Source organism: Oxyura jamaicensis, chromosome 4 (genome assembly GCF_011077185.1).
Source record: "Oxyura jamaicensis isolate SHBP4307 breed ruddy duck chromosome 4, BPBGC_Ojam_1.0, whole genome shotgun sequence".
Classification (NCBI taxonomy): Eukaryota; Metazoa; Chordata; class Aves; order Anseriformes; family Anatidae; genus Oxyura; species Oxyura jamaicensis.
Window position 1 is genome coordinate 92,303,536 of NC_048896.1, and position 22,219 is coordinate 92,325,754.

A 22,219-nucleotide genomic window follows, 5' to 3' on the forward strand; every position below is an offset into this window, starting at 1 on the left:
CAGGCAGTAAATAAACATGGTTAGAAGTTAAACATCTTTCAAAATCAGCTAACTGGAAAATATTGGGAAATTACTGGGAATAATTTTTTTCTGCAAGGAGAAGAAAACATTTCGCATGAAAATAACTCTTTTAAAGAGTATTTAAAGAAAAGCTATATTAAAGAAAATTGAAGAAGTGGTCAAAGCACATTTTAATTTATATAAAGTTCTCCAGAAATATATATTTTTCCCAAGACGAAAAAACACATAATGAAATTGTTTAGTCATTTGCTCGTGAATGGTGACCTACAGGAAATCAGATAACAGAAAACCAATAGTAGCTTTATGTCTACAAACCCAGAAATACGTGCAAATTGACATGGAGATTCCAAAGCAATTTACCTCTCCCTTTCTTTCCTTTTTTTTTTTTTTAATTTTTAATTTTTATTTAAAATCTTCTATTTTTCCTGGAGACAGAAGGAAAGAGAAAATAACAAAATCACACAACAACGACAACAAAAAGCAGACAGCCACACATCATTGCTCACAGGCTGCTAACTTTATGTAGCATGTGTTTATTATGTGCATCACAGAAAGAAGCACGAACAAAGAATTATCCTTCAACCCCTTTGGTGTTGCTATCAGATGTAGAAGCTTAGCAATCTAAGAATAGAGGAAAGTGACGGATGAATAGAAAACGATTGCTCAAGATAACATGAATAGTATGATAGATTGTAGTGTCTTTGTTAGTTCATTAGAGAGAACAAATTTTAGAAACAGAACCAAGACCTCAGATAAGGAATTTATGCCCCTTTTGGCCATCCTGTATTCCTGTTTTTTATCAGAAACTTCTCAGGGCAGGTGCTGAGGGACAGCCTTCATCATCTGCTGTAGCCAACTTCTCCATTCCCAAACTGCTGAATTTTACCCATGTTTCTGTGTTAACAATGCAGCCTGTATATTACAGGAAGGTTCTGCAGTCTCCTATAAGAGACTTTGTAAACTTCAGAGCCGTAACCATATTGCCTGAAGGTAGTGATGACTTTGGTACGAAAACAATCTCGAAAGTTTAGACATTGATTATTTAACTCCTTTAATAACTTATCTTCTTCAGGGACGGGTACACAAGAGCCTTGGAAAGGCACAGAACAGCAGTTATTTCTAGCCTCACCTCTTCCGTAAGGTGACTTCATCTCAGTGTTAATCTAGAAACCAGAAGAGGAAACTGGTACAGATCCCAGTGGACTACCAATATAGTTTACCTAGTGGCTACTGTAAGTAAAAAAAAAAAAAAAAAAAAAGTGTTTACTATTGGCATAGCTTTCTGGTATTCTGGAAGACTTCTAGTTCATTTTGCCTTAAAGACGTATACCTCCAAGGTATACCTCCAACGTGAAGAGATGGACTACCTAGATCTGGCTGCAGCAGGGACTAGGAAGATATAACTACAAAGAGTTCAAGCTTTTCATACTCTCATTTCAGATAACTGGATTTGTGGTTTTAATAATCTTCAATATATTCATGATGTTTACTAGGAATAAAGAGCATCTGTTGCCCATGCAGGGAAGAAAGGCCTGAGATGGAAATTCAAGCTAAAATGAGCAGATGAAAACACTAGGACATAGAGGTAGTCCACAGCTTTAATTTCAAATAAAACCTCTCAACTTGAAGGGCTTGAATTAAACTCTGTGAGCTTCTTAATGTTCCTTGATTAGAACCAAGGATTACTATCTTCTCAGTATTATTTATCTAGCTTAGTTAATGTCAAGTAAAATAATGGAATAAAAGCTAATCAGCCTCCAAGAGGGAAGGAGGCTTTTTCATGATGGAAGTTGGATACAGAAGCTATGACAGAATATTGACACTTTTTCTTCATTACCAGAAGCAAAAAGCTAGTTGTATACTCTGATAATGCAGTGATGTGCACTCATATATATATATATATATAAAGAATAGAACATTTCAAGTATAGGCAGTATTTATGAGATATATCATGTAGAAACAATCTTTGTTGAGCAAAACGTTTCAGAAATCAGCCAATTTTTTTTCTTCTTAAGCCTGTTGCTCTAGGTTTTGGCTGTCCTAACTGAAAATCCAATTCAGTTCATGAATTTATAATACAGTTTTTGTTCTTGTTTGGCTTATGAAGATCACTCATAGCTCCCTGGAAGTGAGCTGCAGGGCCACACTGTGAACTGTCAGAGCTACACTGATGTCACGTGTATTGCAGATTCACACCAAATAACAACCTCACCCTGCAAGTCTGGAACCTGAAAATCTCTGCAAAAAACCCGAAGTCTAGAACCTGAAAATAGAACCTGCAAGCTTATGACAAAACAAAACAAAAACCACAAAACCACAACCACCAATAACAAAACAAACACACAAAACAGCCCACAACCAAACAATTGCGTTAACTGGGTTAAATTTAGTTCTGTTACTGCTGATGTAAATCAGGACTACATTCACTGTTGTCCAACACAGTGAATTTTTTTTTCACTGTGTTGTTCAACACAGTGAATTTACGTTGTCATCCTCTCCCCTCCCCCCCCCCAAAAAAAATCAAGAAAGCAGAGGTCTCATTCTGTGTGCTGTGCACACTAGCAATTATTTTTCCCTCCTGTCTTGAGTGTGCAAGCCTGGTTTCATATTTATAATGGGGAAAACAAACGGCCAGTCTGAACTGGGGACATACAAATGCATTTCTTGGAAAATGAAGAGTAGCTTGCATTGTGCCTTACCAAGGAGTTCAAACACTAACTTTTGTTTTTCCTTGATTTTGTTAAAGAAAAAATACAACTCTAAACTCGCCAAAGTAATCCTGGTATCCTTTTCACAATGACAGCTGCATGGTCAGGAGAAAGTTAATAAAGATTCCTGTAAGCTGAACTGGCAAAGACACTATAAAGCAAACAGGAACTGAAATGCTGCTGTTAGGTTTCACCTGCTACAAATTACTATCCAGCCTTGTGATCTTATTGATTTGCTTGCACTATATCAAATGTTAATCATCATAAACCATTTCCTTACACAGTTCTTCCACTAGCGCATGTTCTTAGTATATAACTTGGATTATTTTGGGCATCCCTGGAAACCTTTAAGTTTATATGACATGAAACTGATAGATTCATAAAAGGGTCTATAAAATTATTCGTAAAAACAATTCATGCAAAATTGGTAGGACAATGTCTTTTCAAAAGACTGTTTTTAGCAATTTCAAGCTTGGTGTGGAATTACTTCCTGCTAAAGAACAAAAATCCCCTTGATAATAATATTAAAATTCTTGGAAGTGTTTCAAGGAAGAATAACACACTGACTAACTCTTGTATCTTCACTAATCACCAAATGGTGAAGTCCATGCTGTTCTTCTGTAAGAGTATTTTTTTTTAAAGAAAAACACATTTAAATCATTAGTAGAACTCTATTGGACCTTTTTCCAGTCTTTGTTGTAAGGATGAAAAGCCTGATCTAACCCAATATTTCAGCTAGAAGGCTTTATAATTTGAGTTTTCACAGTTATTAGTTCAAAGTCAAACGTGCTGATGTCTCCTATCAGAAGCAAGTAAACAGGTTGCTATCATGGCTCTTAAACAGTCTACTTCTGATGAATTTCATCTCCCAGAAAAACTGATTGAATCTAATGATTTAATGTGTCATGTTGAAAAAACAAACAAACAAAAACAAACAACAACAAAAACACTAGCTAAACAACAACTAAAAGTCCAGAAGACTAACAGTTAAACATAAGTCTCACTAAACAGAATAATAAAAAATAATTAATTAGCTGCCATATAGTGCTGTGATAGATGCATGGAATAAATCTGAGATGATTTATCAGCTAAGTATATTGTGTAGTAGGTATTAGAATTATCTGTCATTAACCTTATGCTATGAATGAAGATGCCTGGATACAGAAGTTAAATGAATTCCCAAGGTCACATTTGAAGCTGGCAATACAACTCAGACATTTACTGATTTTCAGTCATTAGAGATAAAAAAAATTAAAAACATTGAAGGGATTCATAAGATAAAGGTCATGATGTGGAAAGGCACCATCATTTCTCTAACTTCAGTTCCAGAACATAAAAGTTAAGAGATGGCTGCTGAAATATGATTTGTAGAAGGTGGGTTAGCCATCCAAGACTGGAATAGTACCACCTAATTTCTTTATAGTTATTTATTTATTGGTACAATCTGAGCCATTTTGGGTGATTCACATCACTGATAGGCTAGGTCTCAATCCTGAGGTTCTCTGACTTCTTGGACTCTGGAGGGAGACTGAGACAAGAAAGTTTTTGAACATTGGTACCACAGATAAAGTTCCTCAGGTTTCATAGGATGACATACCCTGAACTTCTGACGTAGCCTGTAGAGGAATCTGGTTCTAGAAAAATGAGAATTCATCTTTGTAGTTATTGTTCTCAAATGAGAGTATTATTCTCAAATGATATGAGGCATATCATAGCAAGTCAAGTGAAAAGCAAAAGACAAACTGTTATGATAAGAAGTGGGAAAGAGAAGACAAATAATGAAAGGAACTGTTAAAGGGAGACTTAAGTATTCTGTAATATGGACTACATAAGGAAGTTAACTTCCATAAGCCTCATTTTAACACCATATATTTTTGACAATGTATTGGCCATACAAAAAAAATCTCTCCTGTATTCATCAAATATTAAGATTTTTTTTTCTTCTCAGAATAGTAAAAATGCAGCTCTTACAAGCAGAAGTATTAAAACTTAGGTTATTTTTCCTGACCTTTCGACAGAATTTCAATTGAACTTGGTAAGACATCCAAGAAATTCAGATTCTGATTTTAAAATGTATGATTAACATTATAGAGCTTTCAGAGTATTGGATTTGCAGTGCCAAATTCCTCTAACATAAGCAAGTGCAACTCCATGCACTTCAGTGGAATTGTGTTTGCATATATTAGCATGCAATTCTGGCCCTGTGCCTGGGAAGGGATCTTTCGTTCCACATTCACTTGATTATGTCTCATCTTTAAACCACATTTTACGATCTGCAAAATACTTGACCCACAAAACCACAAAAGCCCATCTGCTCAGATACCATTGTGCATCATTCAGTAAAAATGATGAAACTATTTTAACTGCAAAATTGTGTGTACAGGGGCCATAAATGTATTCCAAACATTTATTTTCTTGTGCACTGAAGAACCTAAAACTCATTTTTCAAAATTCCATTTCCATTAGAAACTTATTCTTTGAAGATACTTCATTAGATATAATAATAATAATAAATAGCTTTACAAAGGCCCATCCAAAAGAACATATCCTTGGAAAAGAATATGGACAATGGCCTAGTATCATATGTCAGAGACATACAAGACGATTAATGATCTGCTTCTAGTAGTCTGGAACAATGTAAATGGATGAAAAATATTAGGTTTTCAGGTCAAGACATCTAATGTTGACATCATCTACATTTTAGTCAACAACAACTAAGAAATCCTTACTCTTCTCTTGAGCTCTGATACTAGAGATTTAGGACACTGCCTGCTTTAATAGAAGTCTTTAAAAAGTATAGCTCAATGCCTGTCAAATCTGTAATATCCCTAATATCCTTCCCTCCCAGCCAGCTAAAGAACCATTAGTATGGCTAAAGAGAAAGGATACTACGAAGTGGCTACAGATTCTTCAAAATAATGCTAGTACAGAGAAGTTAATAGTGCCACATAATACCAAACACTGAGCTGTATTTGTCTTCAAGAAATACAGGCATTTTTCATAGTTCTTAAACTGTCAGAGGGCAAACTGCAGCAAACATTATCATTTTGTTAAAAGGCCATTCAATGAGCAACCAGCTTTCAATCATTATATTTTATTGTCCCTGTGGTAGTGTTGAGCTATTTCAGTACCATCCGTGAAGCCTTGACGTTACTGCTTGTACACTTTACACAATAGATCTCTTCAGAAAGACATGAAATTAAATACATACACAGAATACATACCTTCCAGAAGTAAGCATGGTCTTAGAGTATACCTTCTCTATATATCAGTTTCCTATTTTAGTTTGGCACAACCAGGTCTTTAGAGCTGCCTTAGGACAGTAGCTGATACAGTATTCTGAAGCATCGATTTGGATTTATACTTAGAGATGAAAATCTATCATGCTATTAGTAAGGCTGAAATTTACTTCCTCTTGCTCACAACTTTTAACAAAATACCAGAAATACATTTTAAACACGCTTGATTGCTCTAATGATCTACTGAAAATACAGCACATGCTCTTCTCTGCCATGCATCCAGACATTTGCTATGCAATCACCAGCACGGAGTCAACCCAAACTCATGAAGCCTGTAGGACAGAACTGTTGCCTCTAACTCTTCAGCTAATTGATCACTTTCCTTGTCTCTCCTAGAGAGAGGATATGAAAGTCTAGCTGCATCAATAGCATCACTTACCTCAACTAACTTGTTGGCATGCTCACGGAAGACCTGAGCATACTCCTTCACTTCTTTCTCATTACCACTTTTTGCAGCCTCGATGAGAACAAGCAATGGCACATTGGTCTCCAGGAATGAATCCGATATATGATCCATTACTGCCTTCCGTAGCTGTGACAAAAGAAAGCAGACAAGTAAATAAAAGGAAAATTATCAATATACAATCCCACTGTATGCATTGACTGTTATATCTGAGCATTGATGTGTGTCACAGCATTGGAAGGGAGTTTGGGCTTTTTTTCCTTCCTTACTCCAAGCTATCCACTTGCAGCACGCTTACATATACCCGACTGTTAAGGGCATAGATCTGCAAAACCCTCCTGAGGTTCACGCTGACTCGCACATCTCATCCCACTGGACTGAGTGGATCTCTCCAGGATGATTATGATTACCCACATAATACATTGATACAAATTGATGAGAATTGAAAGCTGCGCACTACTTTAAAAAAACTGTTCAGCTCACTTAAAAGCCAAATATGGATTAGGGAGCTTAACTTCAAGCAACCATTAAAAATATTAGCCTGAATATATCTAAGCCTCTTCTAATTCCTGTACTGAATAGTATTCTGCACAGTAATGAGTTTAGCACATTTAGCACATGCCTCATACTTCATACTCTTTCAAATATCTCCAGCAGGTGTAAACAGAAAACCTTTCTAAGCACTTTCCAGGTAGGAATAGCAAACATACTACAATTTATAGGGTGGTGTTTTTTTGTTTGTTTGTTTGTTTTTTTGAATAAATTATTGAAGATTTAACACCTGTTATTTCATATAAAAAATAAAAATGTTTAAAAGTATATTACTGTAAGAATGATGTCACTGACTTCTTTTCTTCCTTACTAATAACTCCTAATTAATGTCAAACTTGACTAAAATTTGAAAGACAGCCAGAAAGATGACTAAAATTTTAAATAATTCTTCCTGGAAACTTAATTGCTCTATAGGAGTATGGATCAGTAATGTTTCTAGCATATTTTCTTCCGCTTTTGGGTTGTTAAGAATAGAAAAAAAAAAAAAAAAGTGGACTTAGACACAACAAGCTGGGAGCTGTTTACCGTAAAGGTCTGGTTAGCCACAAGTCTCCTTAAATCATGCATTTTTAGTTAGATGAAACATCAGGCAAGGTAATTTTGTAGTCCAGACTAGAAAGCTTTATCTAGACAAGGTGTCACCTGAACACCCAGTCATATTGAAAACTGTTACGTTGTTAGGCATTATAAATACATGATAGAAGATGCATTTGGAGTTTGACAGCATCACTTGTCAACTCTATTTCAATAAAGAAAAAGCTTACTTTGAATATTTCCATCCAACCCCTTAGTAGCACACTAAAAACAAGCAGCAAAAGAAAAGACTTTTAAACATATCTATGCTTGCATGAGGTATTCCTTTTACTTAAATTACAGTTAAAGCAACTGGTGCATTAAGAACAGCACTTCTTAATTCCTGTTAAAAGTAAATTCTGGAAAAATATTTTTCTACTTCCAAAATGATTAAAGGTACTCAGAATAGCTAACACAGTAATACATATAAAGAGTAATGAAAGGAAAAGAAAAAAAAAGGATGAATGCATCAGAGAGACCTGCCAAGAGCTGGAAGCTGCTGTATCATAGCTACAACCTATCACGTTGTCACCTTGTACTCTCTTTTCCTCTAATTCCATTAATATTCACTTGCTAACTCTTCTTTTATGCTTATTTTGAAGTATTTCAGACTGTCCTTTGGGTCCATTTGTACATCATCTAACACAATGAGATCCCAAATCATTAATAGCTTTCATAGGCACCAAACCAATACATATATAGTTACTAATATTACTCCAAACATATCACAGCATTGCCAAAAACGTATATATTTATACAGATACATACACATGCACACACTAAGATGTCAAGTTTCAGAAAACACTGCAAACAGCATAACACTGTGAAACCTAAGCTGCAATATGGCCAGATTTCTAATCACTACATGGATCTGTCCTTCCCTACTAAAATAAGGGTATCATATATATCCAATGTAAATTCTGCCAGAAGGGGTTTGTCTCAAGTTTGCTTAATCACCTTCTGTAGATACTTATCTCCCATCTCTTACTGAGAAACTCTGCCCCTAAGTGGAATGTCTCAGTTTAGTATGGACAGTTAGACTTTTTGAAGTCCAGCATATTGAAATAGACCAAATTTTAGTATTTCCAAATGAACACACAATGGTTTTTAAAAATCCCATGTGCTATCTCATTCTCAGGAAAAAACAACAACAACAACAAAAAACTGTAAAATAAATCTATTTGCTGCAGTTCAATATGAGTGTCAATAAAAACTAAAGTTAACTTCACTGTCTGAAAAACTACTTTAAATCTTAAATGAATGCTAACAGTTTTTTCTGTTTACTCTTTATGGAATGATGTTTCAAAGGGTTGAGTTAAATGAAAAAGCAATTCAATTTTTAATCAAGGTTAATGTGCTATTATAGATCTGATTATAAGGATGTGCCCAATGAAACCCTAAGAAAAGTCTCAGGATGTTTAAATACACAGCTTATGTTCATTGGTATTAGAACCACACATTAGAAGTCAATAAAAAGCATCAGCTAAGCAGCAATTTGGGGCTTACCATTGTAAATATGCAGCAGAGTTGTATCTGAATCAAAATGAATATCCTATTTGTAATGGCAACTGTATATTGCTTTCTGCAGTTCATAGTCTCAGCAGTTGAAAAAAAAAAAAATGAATTCTGACTGTCAAAGGCTTGATAAATAAAAAAATAACAAATCCTATTTTCATACACTGTGTTATTCACGGATTTCAGCAGCAGCACATTCCTGACCCCTCCTGTAAACAGGCATTATCATTTCTTCAGCAGTTGGTTATCTGAGTTTTAGGACACTCTCGCATTGAAGTTGAAAGGTATACTTAATGCTTTTTATATACGCAGGAGACCACAAATTTTGCTATCCATCACCACAGACTATAAAGAATGACTTGACAAAATCATTTATTAGATGTGACAGGAGTATGAACACAAGACATTCATCCAATAGCTCAAATGGATACATGACAAGGTAATATTAATTGCACAAGACAAGACATTTAAAGGTATTAGCTAAGCATTGCCAGTCTATTTGATCCAATTAGGGCTATTCATCAAAGTAAATAACTACTGGAAAACTAATCTTGTATGTTCTTTAGTATACTGCAACAAAGTCCAGCCAAAGTGATGGCTTATGCATCCAGAGATTTTATGGTTTCATACAACTGACATCAGCTCAGAAGGGAATGGGAGAAGTCTGTGACCTGAATTTAAATGGTCATAAAACATGCAGCAAAAAAGGTCAAGTTTTACTCTAAAAACAGCATGAGATCTATTGCAAATGTGTACATTAACAAATGTCTTTGCAATTCCTTAATTTACCCTGCATTCCGATGTAAATATTATGACAAATACTATTACTCACAAGGCAATGGTTTATTTTTTTTTTCCCTACTGAATTTTACGTTAGAGGTAGCTTCAAAGTGTAGATGGTTTCTACTAGATGAAATTCCAGCTGTTAGAGAAAACAAATAAAGGTCTGCTTAATTCTTTTTGTCATGGAGAAAACTTAATTAACATACAGCTAAAAGAATAATAAATAGGCCAGATGAGCACAAAGATATAAAAGCGTAACATCAAGACCTGCAAATACTTTTAAAAGTATGAATGGTGAAGGCAGCTTTTATGTCTTTCCAGTTCAGTCAATTTAGTCAGTTTATGGTGCACAGAGTCAGTTGCTGTTTTTGATAGCACCGTGTTCTACTGTTCTAAGCACTATTTAGGACTGTTTTATCATTGTCAATTCCCAGCTATAATTGAGCTCAAAGAGGTTAACTTGCCCACTGAAATGATGTTCTCCATGGCTATATAACAATTTTAGAACCAAAATGTCTCAGTGCTACTTACGGTCTGGTAGAGAATTAAATGTCTAATCCTGACACAGGAAGGTAATGTCACAGCAGGAGATTAATGACTAACAGATTGTTAAACTTTATAAAGACTGGCAGTATAAAGCTATCTGTAACAAAAGTTTACCGAGGAGCACCTTATTCACCATTTTCTGCTTAACGTGCATTACAGCCTGAATCCAGCTCCGAACAATTTGTAGCTGCAAAGCACTGCCATACAGGTATTAATTAAATTGAAAGAGATGAAAATAAAACCTTCTCCAGTGTGTCTTCTCCAACATTTTGTGAAACTGAGAACAGCAGAATGAGGCAGTGGCCATTAGAAGTTGCTGTGATATAATGCTAAAAAGAAAGTGTCAGTCAATTCTGCACACGACAGCCTCTGAAGACACGAACATAAAATAGGAGCTTGGGGGGAGATGTGGATGCTAATAATGTTAATTTTGACTTCATAGACTAAATGGTAAAAAGGTTAAAATTTAAAGCATATACCATGCATGGACACCTAAGTTACAGATTTTTGGAATATATTACATAAAAATATTGTAAGATTTGAGTCTACAAGTTAAGAAGAAGAATTATAAAGACCGTTCGTACTCCTTTACATATTTTTCTGTGTGTGATCTTTCCTCTTTCTAAAGAGAAACTTCTGTTGTCCCAGAAAGACTGGGGATGAATTTACTAATGGAAAGCAACTTCAAATGACTAGCTTTGAGCAGAAATTTGAAAGAGCAAGACAGGAAAGAAAAAGTTCCTCCTAGCCATCGGTTGCTACAAAGGAATTCTCAGTTTAGCGCATGGTCAGAACAACAGAAGAACTCAATTACCAGGTACTTAAATACTTATAACCCATTGGTTTCACAGCTTTATTATTTATTTCGTGTGTGCATGTACATGAGTGAAGCATCAGTGAAGTCAAAACAATCCAGGGGAGTTAAACAGCTACTTAGTCACAAATGGGAAGGAACTTGTCTACAAAAACTCTTTGGGAGGTTAATCCTTGCCATGATAAGCATCTGTAGTAACTTCACTCAGAAGCAGTCCAATCTAACAAGCCAAGCTTTAAAGGGTAAACAGTAAGTGTTACATGTGTCACACTTGCATTCCCATCTGCCCCAGCTGAACAGGCTGCCATACTAAACATTATATATCACTAGCTTCTCTAAGAACTAGAAATTTAGCTACAGTGAGAGATTATGACCACTGACTTTGGTGGATCTCTCTACTGGAGCTGCAGGTAACGGCTGAAAAAAGATTAAAAACTGATTGTGTTCTGAAAAACAGCTTTCCCATCATCCTTCCCAGGGGTCAATCAAATTCACAAACTGATCCCACATTATGGGCAGAGATGATTGACATTTGATACTGCTGGTTACCATCCATCCCTTTCAAAAAAACTCTTACTGAAGAGGGATCACAGCCCTTTCTTGTTTGCTTGTTTTGGTTGTTTTTGTAATTTCCTTGTGGTAACTTCTACAAAGCAGAAACTGAAAACACAGCTTCTAGTACTTCTATTTGTATAGTAGCAAGCAACACTAAAGACACTTTAAAATACCTAAAAAATGATGTTACTGAACAAAATGTCAATTAAGAAGCAACTGAAACATTGAAATCCCATTTGGAAATTAAATTCTACATACTCCTTACCACTGCTCATAAATCCATTAAAAGGACAGAGTTTTAAAAGTCTTTGGAAAGGAACTATGTTCTTCACTCCATTTATACTGCTACCTTCCTCCTGCTACTGCATTACTGATAATGGACATCAAGGTTTGAAGCTATCTTTATGAACACAAGCTTCTCTGAGTTTTGTTAGCTGATGTGACTACAGGTCATTCTCTGGCTGACACCACAAAACAGTTAAAGCTTTTATATAAAACCATCATCAATACAATCTTCTCTGATTTTTTTTTTATTTTTTTTTTTTTGGGGGGGGAGGGAATGAAGCAACATTATGCTCACTTCTGTTGAGCATCTCTCACATTTATAAGTGTTTTTAAAACTCTTTTTTAATGAGATATGCCGTGCTTATTTCTCTGCAGTGATTACAGGGGTAGGTAGCTTCTAAAGTTCCTGGACTGAGTACAAAGATCTCTTGAAGCATATGAGCTTTTAGGAAGTCTCATTATTTGAGCAATAATAGATGAACAATGTGCAGTGATCTACTCATACACAATGTATTCTGTCACTGAATTTTGGCTCGTAATTCTTTATCAACCACTTTGAAAGCCAACCCTTTGTACTGGCAACATCACTCAGAGGGGAAAAAAATAAATAACTCAGACCCTATTACAGAAAGCAAGAACAGCTATAGGTACTACATACATGGATTTTGCCAGACAAAAACAATCCATCACAAGTATTACGTTGCAGATGAAAGTTTTCTTCATTTGATGGAAATATTACACACTGTAGCCTCGCACAAAACTACCTGATATGGGTATAGTTTCCTGAAATATGGCACCATATGTGCATCAGTAAACATTATGTGTAGAGTAAATTAAACTCAGCCTTACAATTAGGCTGTAAGAAAATTACTGCAGACCTGAAAGAGTAAATCAGCAGTATTAAAACACTCTCCATTTCCTCTGAAGCACTTCAGAGCACCATAAAAACCTCAATGTCACAGTGATAAACATCTAGAAGAAACAGATTTTGAGGGAGACAAAGATGCATACATTCAAATAAGTTCAAGTCAAAATTATGATTAAGTGATAGTTTACTGCCTCTAATTTTTTATATCAGATTTCATTTTTTTTTTTTCTAAATTTCCTTTCTGAAAGTAAATACAACAGTAAGTCTTTCAGATAGGAGCAGACAAACCGAGGATGCAGTATTTAACAGCATGCCAGGGGGCTTTCAGTCCAAGCTGGTGAAATTCAGAGGTTTTGACTTTTTCTATTTCTTTAAGGATTGGCTATAAATTCAGGGGAAGCTGAAAGAGCAGAGGACTTTATCAAATGGAGCATTACTATCTCTGCTGTACAACACAGCATTACACAAGATTGCTGTCTAATACCTTTGTACAAGCTGACAGGGAAACACAGTAAAAACGTACTGCCATACACGCAATGCAGCGCGCCCACATTAAATGAATACAAGCGCTAAACGTAGTGCTGGCACAGAAATAAATCTGTATTAGCATTTGATAGACGGCTTTCAGAAAGACAGCTTCCAGATTTCCATAATCAAGAGCACTAAAGTCACTCCAGGTGAAAACATAACCTATTAAGCAACAAGGAAGATGTGATGAGTTTCTAATGAGCAAGGGCTGATGCTGCAGGTGGCCTTAGGTTCAAAGACATTCAGACTGACTTATGGCTGGCTCACCTTAAGAAAATGCCAACATATTGTCAAGGAGCATTTTCATGCGACAGAATGAGGCAATATCACCAATCACGCTCCACATTCCCTTGGGAACAACCCATACCTCATCTTTGGTAATATAGCACAAACTTAGCAAGACTCCTGTGGATCGTCTATTTAAGCATGACCTTGCTTCAACTTTGTCTTCACAAAATAAATCTTTAGTAAATATTCATGCGAGACTAAATTTGAAGTTACAACCCTCTTGGATATTCTGCTGCTACTTCACACTTGCATGACGTTTTGCATCTTCAAAACTCTGTATAAACTCTCTTAAAAAATTCTCACTGTGCTACATGAGCTAGGTAAGGTCCATGACCCCCTCTCTCTCTGTTTTTAACTCTCCTTAAATTATATGAATTAATAGAGCCACCTTCAGGATTTATAACCTTAAACGGTGCCCTCTTGTCTGCAACAAAGGACACACAAAACCTGCTTTTATGGTAATGAGAGAGATCGCCTCTCCAGCCCTCCCAGACACGAGCCTATTGCTGCAGTGTTGACTGGCTCTGCAGCGTAGAAGTCAAAGGATTACCTACACAACCTACCTTTAAGCTCCTGTCTTTGGGGTATGTAAATTAGGAAGCAGTTTTTTCATGACTCCCAATATATGAAGAAAAAAAAAAACTGAGCTTTTCCAAAGTACGTCCTTAAAACCCCACAAACCACTCTCTGAAGGTGAATTCTCCCAGTTGATAGAAGATTTAAGGAAAGCCATCTTGCTTGTATTATCACCCAGTTCCCATACTTGACACCAGCTGGCATGAGCCCTTAGGGGTTTCAGGTTGCTTTTATTTTTATTTTTTCTCCCAATTCAAATTTTTATTTATTTGGTTGTGCTGTTTAGCTCCCGAAACGAGCTGAAAGGAATTGGTAATCTAATAAATTTGATTAGAACTGGGTTCACTGTGTTATTCCGAAGCTCCTAGTTTCATTTTGCTTCCTAAGCACTCGCACTTCCCTTGGGCTTTATCTTAATGTATAGACGTTGTCTACCTTTAAAGCTGACACAATAGAATATCTAAATTGAGTCAGCTTCACCTTCAGCACCAACCTCACTTGTCCACGTTTCAGATTATTCTTCTAAAGACTGGACAGTAACTCATAAGCTTGTCTTCGTAGAGCATTTTATAAGGGGAAGAGGATAGATAAATAATTTAAATCAGTAAATCATGACTCAGGACAGCAAGATTTCATTTTTAGGTGCAGCTGGCCCTCCCTACAGCACGTGACAAGTCATCCAGTTTGTGAGACAGCAGCTTGTCAGTAAAATGATGATGATAACAATTTCCACTTTTGGAGGGGGTCCTGTGTTTTCTTCGCAGTTTTTACTTACTGTAAAGAAGCAAGTACTTGAAGATAGAGATTTAAGTCCACAGACTGAAAACATTACATAAGTGTCTACTCATGAGATACTTTCCATTGTATGGGTAAGATGCAATAAAACCTGTTCCAACAGAACACAGTTTTTCAGTTTTTCAGTTTTAGGTGTCCCTTTAGTCTAATTGTATGAGCTAATACTCATGTTTTTTATTCTGAGAGTCTCTCTGGAGTCTACATCAATTTTTGGCAGGTTCCAAAGTACTAAACAATTTTATTTTTTTAACCACAAATAGCATTCATAAACAGTAGTGATACAACTGAATTTAAGTGGAAAAGACCAACATAAAGAGCAAATGGAGGTAGGCTGCCTCTCAAGAGCTAGAAAAAAAAAAGATATGACAAATACTGCTAAGCACATTATGAAGCCTGTTATGTAATTCAAATTGCAACTCATATTGAAGAAAGTACACAAAACTGGGAGTGCTTTCAGAGACCTATGAAGTGACTAAAAATTGAGTGTAATCAAGAAGTTATCTTCAAGACCTTTTACCAATTTTGCATGAATAAATTACAGGAGGTGTTTTCCTCATCTTCCTTCACTCTTTTAAAAGTTTGACTTGTAGCCTAGCATAGTTACTGAAACAATGCTGTCAAGGACTAAAAGTTAAGGAGTATATTAACTGTAGTTGTGCAGCTGAACGGAAATATACTGGAGAATATGGCTGATACCTAATGAATACTGTGTCTGTAGTCCACCAAATATCTTACAACGGTGCACATAAGAGCACAGCATAGCCCAATTAATCTAAATGACCAATTGTGTAGGGAAATTTGTAATGTAAAGTCAGTAGCTGGCTGGCCAGTGTACCAACACAGATGCCAGCTGGTCAGCCACCCCACAGGTACCAGCTGGCCTGTCGGCACAGCGGGTGCCAGGACCAGCATCAGCTCTTCCTGCATTTTACCTGCCGGCCTGGAGTAACAATGGAGCTACTGTAGAAGAGGCAGCAGCAGAGAGGAGAGGGATGGATATGAGAAGAAAACAAAAACAAAAACAAAAACAAAACAAAACAAAAACAAAAAAAAAAAAACAAACAAACAAACAAAAAAAAAAAAAAACGAAAATCAGAGATCATAAGGGAAGACCTGAGATTCTATTTGTAGGAAGACCAATACTGACAACACAATTGTACAGAAAACAAGCCTTCATTAATTCAGTTGTTCTCAATTTTGTTTTCAGTCCTGTGTCTACAAAATATGTATTCCTCAGAGGCTTGCAGGATGTTGTCTGGAAAAGACAATCTGAGAAGAAGAATTTTTTGCTAAAAAGAAATGCTAAATTGGAATGTTTTGCTTCAGAGAGGAGTGTGAAGAACAGCAGCAGTAAGCTATGTGCTGGTGAGACGTCTGCTTCCAAGAATTCATACAACCATGAAAACAAGCATGGGTATTTCAAGAAATAATGAAAGCTTTTCATATATAAAATCACCATTCTAGTTACTGCTTGTATGCAACTACTAATAGGATGTTGATATTACTCCATTTTTGTTTATTATTTATTTTTGTGGTGCTGTGAGGTATTACGGCCCAAGAGGAAGAGGACTGCTCCTAAGAATACATATCCTTTTATCACGTATTAGATGGTAACATCTACCTTTCGATACTGCACACACAGGTATTAAAAGCATTAATTTCTTTTAGATATCTACTACATTAAAACAAAAGCACAGGACATCAGTCTAAATATTCAGAGTACCAAGGTATTCATCAAAATGAAGTCATTTCTGAACTTTCCACTTCACAATCCTTATTCATATTTTTTATTATAAAAGTTTGTTGCCTAAAACTGCAACAGGAACCAGAAGTCCTACTCTAATACTGTTTTTTTCTTTGTTCTACTTTGGAATGAAATGTGGAAATTTCAAAATGCTAAATGATCAAAAAAAAACAACTTAAACAATTGAAAACTTTCTGGAATTTTTTAAAATTTTCTTTTCAATTTTAGTTTTCAGTATTTTTTTATACATTCATGTTTGTAATTAAAAGCTAAAGTAATCTACTACCTTCCAAAATGAAAATTTGAAACTATTGGAAGAAATCCAAATGTGTTTTTTCAACAGTATTTTCAAGTCATAAAATATGAGCTGTAAAGATTTTTTTTTTCTGTTGAGTATTTATTTCATAAAGTATTTGTAACTAATTTTAGTAATAATATAAAACTAAGGCTACAGAAAGTTGATGAATTGCCCTTAACAGGTACATGAGAGCATCGCTTCCAGTTAAGCTGAGAACTACCGGTAAAAAATCTTCCCTTCTCTCTACAATTCCCTCCTCTTGGAGGCAGATGAAGTATTAGTCTGGCTTGAATGGACAAAAATGAGGAATTATTTGATTTCAATCTACTGTATAGAATGCTGCACTGTTAGAATTAATAGCAGTACAGATATCTGCTCTTTAAGAGAAAACTAATGGTTTTGGTTATTATACCTTGTGGGGAAACTGACTGGCTAACACAGATTGAACAAGCTCAGCTGATGAACTGGAACAGGGCACGTAGAAAGAGATGACAGCAGCAGGGCAGGAGGCAGAGGCACTAACAGGTGGGACACCAGTGGTGGTGACAGCAGAACAGCTGGTGCCTTGCTCATACATCTCCAGATGATCTATAGACCATGTTGGTCCTCGCTATGCATCCCGTTTGTGTCCTAGCCAAATTCTTTGGTGCGTCCTTCCTGCTTATCTCTGCTTCAATGTCACCGCAGAGCTGCAGTGCTTGAAAAAGAGTGCGCATGCTGCTTTATGATTAACTGTAGTATTTAAGGGGTTAGTATTAATATTAGTATGGGGTCAGTATTTTTTTTTCCATAAGGAGATAAAGTAAACACACTAAATAAGTGGCACCAACAAGTACCCTGCTGCTGTCACCAGTCTAGCTTGCTGGACCACACAGTGCAGGACATTTTTGTTCAACTTTTAGGTTTTGCATTATTTCTTTTTTTTTTTTTTGACGACAGACTTGCATACCAGGAAAAAAAATAAATAAATAAAGACCTCAAATCCTGCCAACTGGCACAACTTGTTATCATACACAGAACTCTGTGCTTTTTCCAAATTGTTCAAAATAAAGTAGGCAATGGCAGCAGTAAGCTACGGGCTGGTGAGACTTGTCTGCTTCCAAGAACTTGCTCAGTCTGACTTAGGTTGATGTTCTTACTGGCAGTTTATATTAAGACATATAATTAGATCTCCATAATACTTCTCCATTGTCCAGGCAAGTTTAAATGATGAGATAAAGTTGTAATTCCATCAGAATGGGAAATACTGATATGTCTGTAAATTGTGAGATGGAATTTTAGCTCCATGTGTCCTAATCGCAATAATCTCATATAGCTGCATTTTATGCAGATAATGAAATAAAATCTCAGAAATAAAAAGCTAAGTAACATGGGGAGACAAAGAAAAAACTGTCTTGGATAGTTGACTACTGAAGCCTAGCAAGGGAACCTGACTACCAAACGAAATATATATACCTTCATCACTACCAAAACATATTTTGTAGATTGTCCAATTTCATGGTGGTAAGCTTCATAAATCTGATCAACAAGGCTGCTTTAAAATGTATTCATTAAAAACAATAGGCTTTATGGTATTCAGAGTTGGTTGTCTCTTCCATGATTGAGCCCAAAATTGAAAGACTGAAAGAGTGTAACACTGCAATCTCAGCTGTGGTTCATTTCTTAATCTTTGATCCTTTCTCCCCAGCCATTAAACTAAGTCCTCAGTGACATCCACATATTGTGAAATTTAGCAGGGGATGTATAGGCTGGTCTGGGTAGGCATGTGCACATTTCATACACTTGATTATGTACAGGATGAAGCAGAATCTAGATTGTGATTCTAAAGCACACTGATTCATAGTCTGAATATATACTGTTGAAAGCAGAGATTTTGTCTTTCTGTATGCTTAAGGAACACCTAGCGCAGTTAGGATCTGATCTTTACTAGCAACTGCCACAATTTAATAAACTTTATACTTATGTGATTAACAGTCATGAATATCATAAACTATATTAAAAGCTTCATATCTATGCAGGAATCTATTTATGTATGTGCTTCACTTTACCCACATACAGAGTTTCAACTTTTTTTGTGATTGAATTCAACACCCATGAGGCTGAATATACATGAGAAACAGAGTTTATTGAGAAAGGTGCCATTTTTTAATCACGTTTCAGAGTAAATTTGGCCTTAGAGATGAGTAATTCAGGCAACTGCTGAGAACCTCACACAGAACAGTAGCTCATGTGTTAGTCTGCTACTTCCTTTAAGCAATAAGAACAGAGGTGGGAGGCAACACATGGTACAAACTCCACTGCAGAACCTAGGATCCCACAAATTTGGAGGTCAGAACAGCGGAGATCTTTCTTCTGTCATTAGCTGAACAACAGATGTGATGCTAGGCTTTATAGAGGGGAGTAGATGATTCATATTGTCTGTAAGTCCATTGTAAAATTGTTATTATTATGAGAAATAAGCTCTGAGAATATTATCCTCAAGACACATTTGCTGATACTTTAGGAAGAGTTGAAAAAAAAGAAGAGCATTGTTTTTAAAATGTGTCTTTCTGAAACAATCAGGTTGCAAATAGGTATCTGAAGGCACATTTAAGTCCTTACTTGTCTTGCAGATTTGCAGATTTTAGATCATTTCAATAGGGTCAAGGTTTGATTGGTCAGGTAGTGGTTTTTTAACAGAAAAAGTAGAATTGGGATCTTCTCAAAAGTAGAAAAAAGTGGTAAAAAATGCAGTCCCTCCCAACTTTCCAATTTGAAAATGTAAAGAAAACCCCTTGGAGTATTTCTTTTATTTGTTTTCCAGTCTCCCTTCTTTTCCATCTCAAGACTTGCCTCAAGACAAATTTCCCAGTCTTATTACCAAACACAAAGCTAAAAGTAATGTAAGAAAATTTTAAACTATGCATAACAGTTATGTATCAGCTTTCTCTCCGTCTTCATAGGATCTTCATTTAATGTGGTAACTTAGAAGTTTTTGAAAATATTTTGTTCTTACAAGCACTTTCGTATTCCGCTAATTATTCTTGTTATTTCATTGGGAGTATTCATATAAATACAAATAAGTACATATGCCACTGTTTTTATGACTGGGGATTCTGGGCTGCAAAGGCAGTGAAGGTCTGGCCAATCTGCCTACCCTCCCACATAGTAAGACCATTGGGTGTTAAATTTGGAATACGTTCCAGTCTCCCTTTTTTTTTTTGGCTAAGGAAATATTAGTACTTTGTTTAATGTCAAGTGCAATGTAGCGACATATCTAAATAAGGCCACAAATTCTTTATGCTTCTACAAGTGGCAAAATCAGCCTGGAGTTGAAAAGCAACAAATTCCTTGGAAATGCAAGAAGCATTATGAAAAGTATAAATTACCTGTCTTCGAAGATCTCGTGTTTTCTTGGTCATCTTGTCAATAGCAATGTTGAGTGGGTCCCCCTTCTCCTTCCGTCCAGTCTGTTAAAAATGAAATATTGGAGTTAGAGAAAAGCAGTCCACAAATATATATATATATATATATATTTATTTAAACAGTTCAAATTTGTCAAAAGCAATCTATGCATCTCTTTTTGTTTGCTTCCATCAAGTTGTTATTTCCAATGCAATATTTTAAATATGTTTATGCGTGCGTGTGTGTGTAGGGGGGAGCATAGCACATTATTTTAAAACAAACCTAAAATGATAAGAAGAAAGATTAAGGTGACTCACTGGAGAGTTCAGAACTTTTCCAACAATAAATTATGTGCATATATTATAGACCTTGCTCCAAAAATCTGGCAAGACCTTTCACTATAAAGCGAATATTAAGAGCTTCTAATCTCTATCCTGCCAGGCACTGGGAATGTTAAACATGATAATAAGCAGCAACACAGCTTGAGGACAGAAGGAAAATGGTCCTTATGCCTGTAACAGGAATCATATTGGCAGACATTAGGTGCAGTATAAAGAAGACTTCTACTTAAAACACTTTCCTGCAGGAAGTCTCAAAGCAAAAATCCTCACAAAGATTAAGAAGGGGGAAGGGGAGGGTGGGAGGGGGAAGCTTTCTGTGGCTCATAACCACTGGAAAAAAAAAAAAAAAAAAAACACATTCTTTTAGGTTCCGTTGTACAAAAAGCATTAAGTGTCTTTGTCAGCTGCATTACCTTTCTTTTAAGAGAAGACTGCCTCTCTAAAGATTTGTCACATCCCTTACCACATTGAACTCTGTTTGATAGCTTTTCATCAAGAATCAAAATGAATCTTCCATTCTTTCTGGCTGGACTCTTTCATTCCCAATGCTGTTTTCATATGCTCCTATTTAGAATTGTTCCTTGCATATGATTAAGAGTGATTTTCTATTTCCAGCCGAGCCTAATAGCATATGTTTCTGGGACCTATTGAGAAGTCACTTTTGGGGTGGGATGGGGATTAAACATACCCTTTCAATAATGATCTCTCAAATGTAAAGCTCTGTGTTATCAGCTCTCCATGGCCACATTGGCAAGTGGCCTGTGCTCCAGTCTTCTGCTATAAGCATTCATTTGAGGGAACGCCTGCTTTCTATTATTGTCTGTAATTCTAATTATGCTACGGGGCCAATGCCTTTATGATCATTTAGAAATCTGTAAAACCCATCTCCTTTTTTCATTTAGAAATTCAAACATAGCAATATCAAAAGGCACCGGAATTTAATACAAAATATAAATTTACCTCATAGGTTTCTAAAACGAACCCATTACAAATTCTGGAGCTAATCACACAAACAATAGAAAACAGACAGGGAGAGCATTTACTATCATACAAGAGGAGGCATCTGTGTAACCTGCTGATATTTTTATCTCACTTTTCTTACATTCATCCTTTGAGTTCTGCTGGTCCCTGGCTATAGAACTACGGCTCCATAGCCTAAGCCATCGTCGAACATGCTTTTATTTTCAGATGTCCTGAATTCAACCCCAGGTATTTTGTCCAAGATGACATCTGTCAGAAGTGCTCACAATGTATAGTTTTTAAAGCTGAATTTCACAATAAAAATGAGGCATGTGTGGGCAGGTAAGTTTGGTGTAGGAAGCCTCTCCTAACTTCTGCAATGG

At 36.0% G+C, this 22,219-nt stretch overlaps 1 protein-coding gene across 8 annotated transcripts in view; it reads right to left on the reverse strand.

The window, feature by feature from the left end:
- Positions 1-22,219, reverse strand: part of CTNNA2 (catenin alpha 2) — a 483,606-nt gene that overhangs the window by 96,908 nt on the left and 364,479 nt on the right. For 7 of the 8 annotated variants that reach the window (XM_035325436.1, XM_035325437.1, XM_035325439.1 and 4 more), the window contains 2 exons: positions 20,520-20,600; positions 6,408-6,560 (listed from right to left, as the gene is read on the reverse strand). In XM_035325436.1, the coding sequence (XP_035181327.1) occupies positions 6,408-6,560; positions 20,520-20,600 (234 nt within the window). Of the gene's footprint in view, positions 1-6,407; positions 6,561-20,519; positions 20,601-21,045; positions 21,079-22,219 lie in introns of those variants that run through there. The other variant, XM_035325443.1, reaches the window with a different exon arrangement.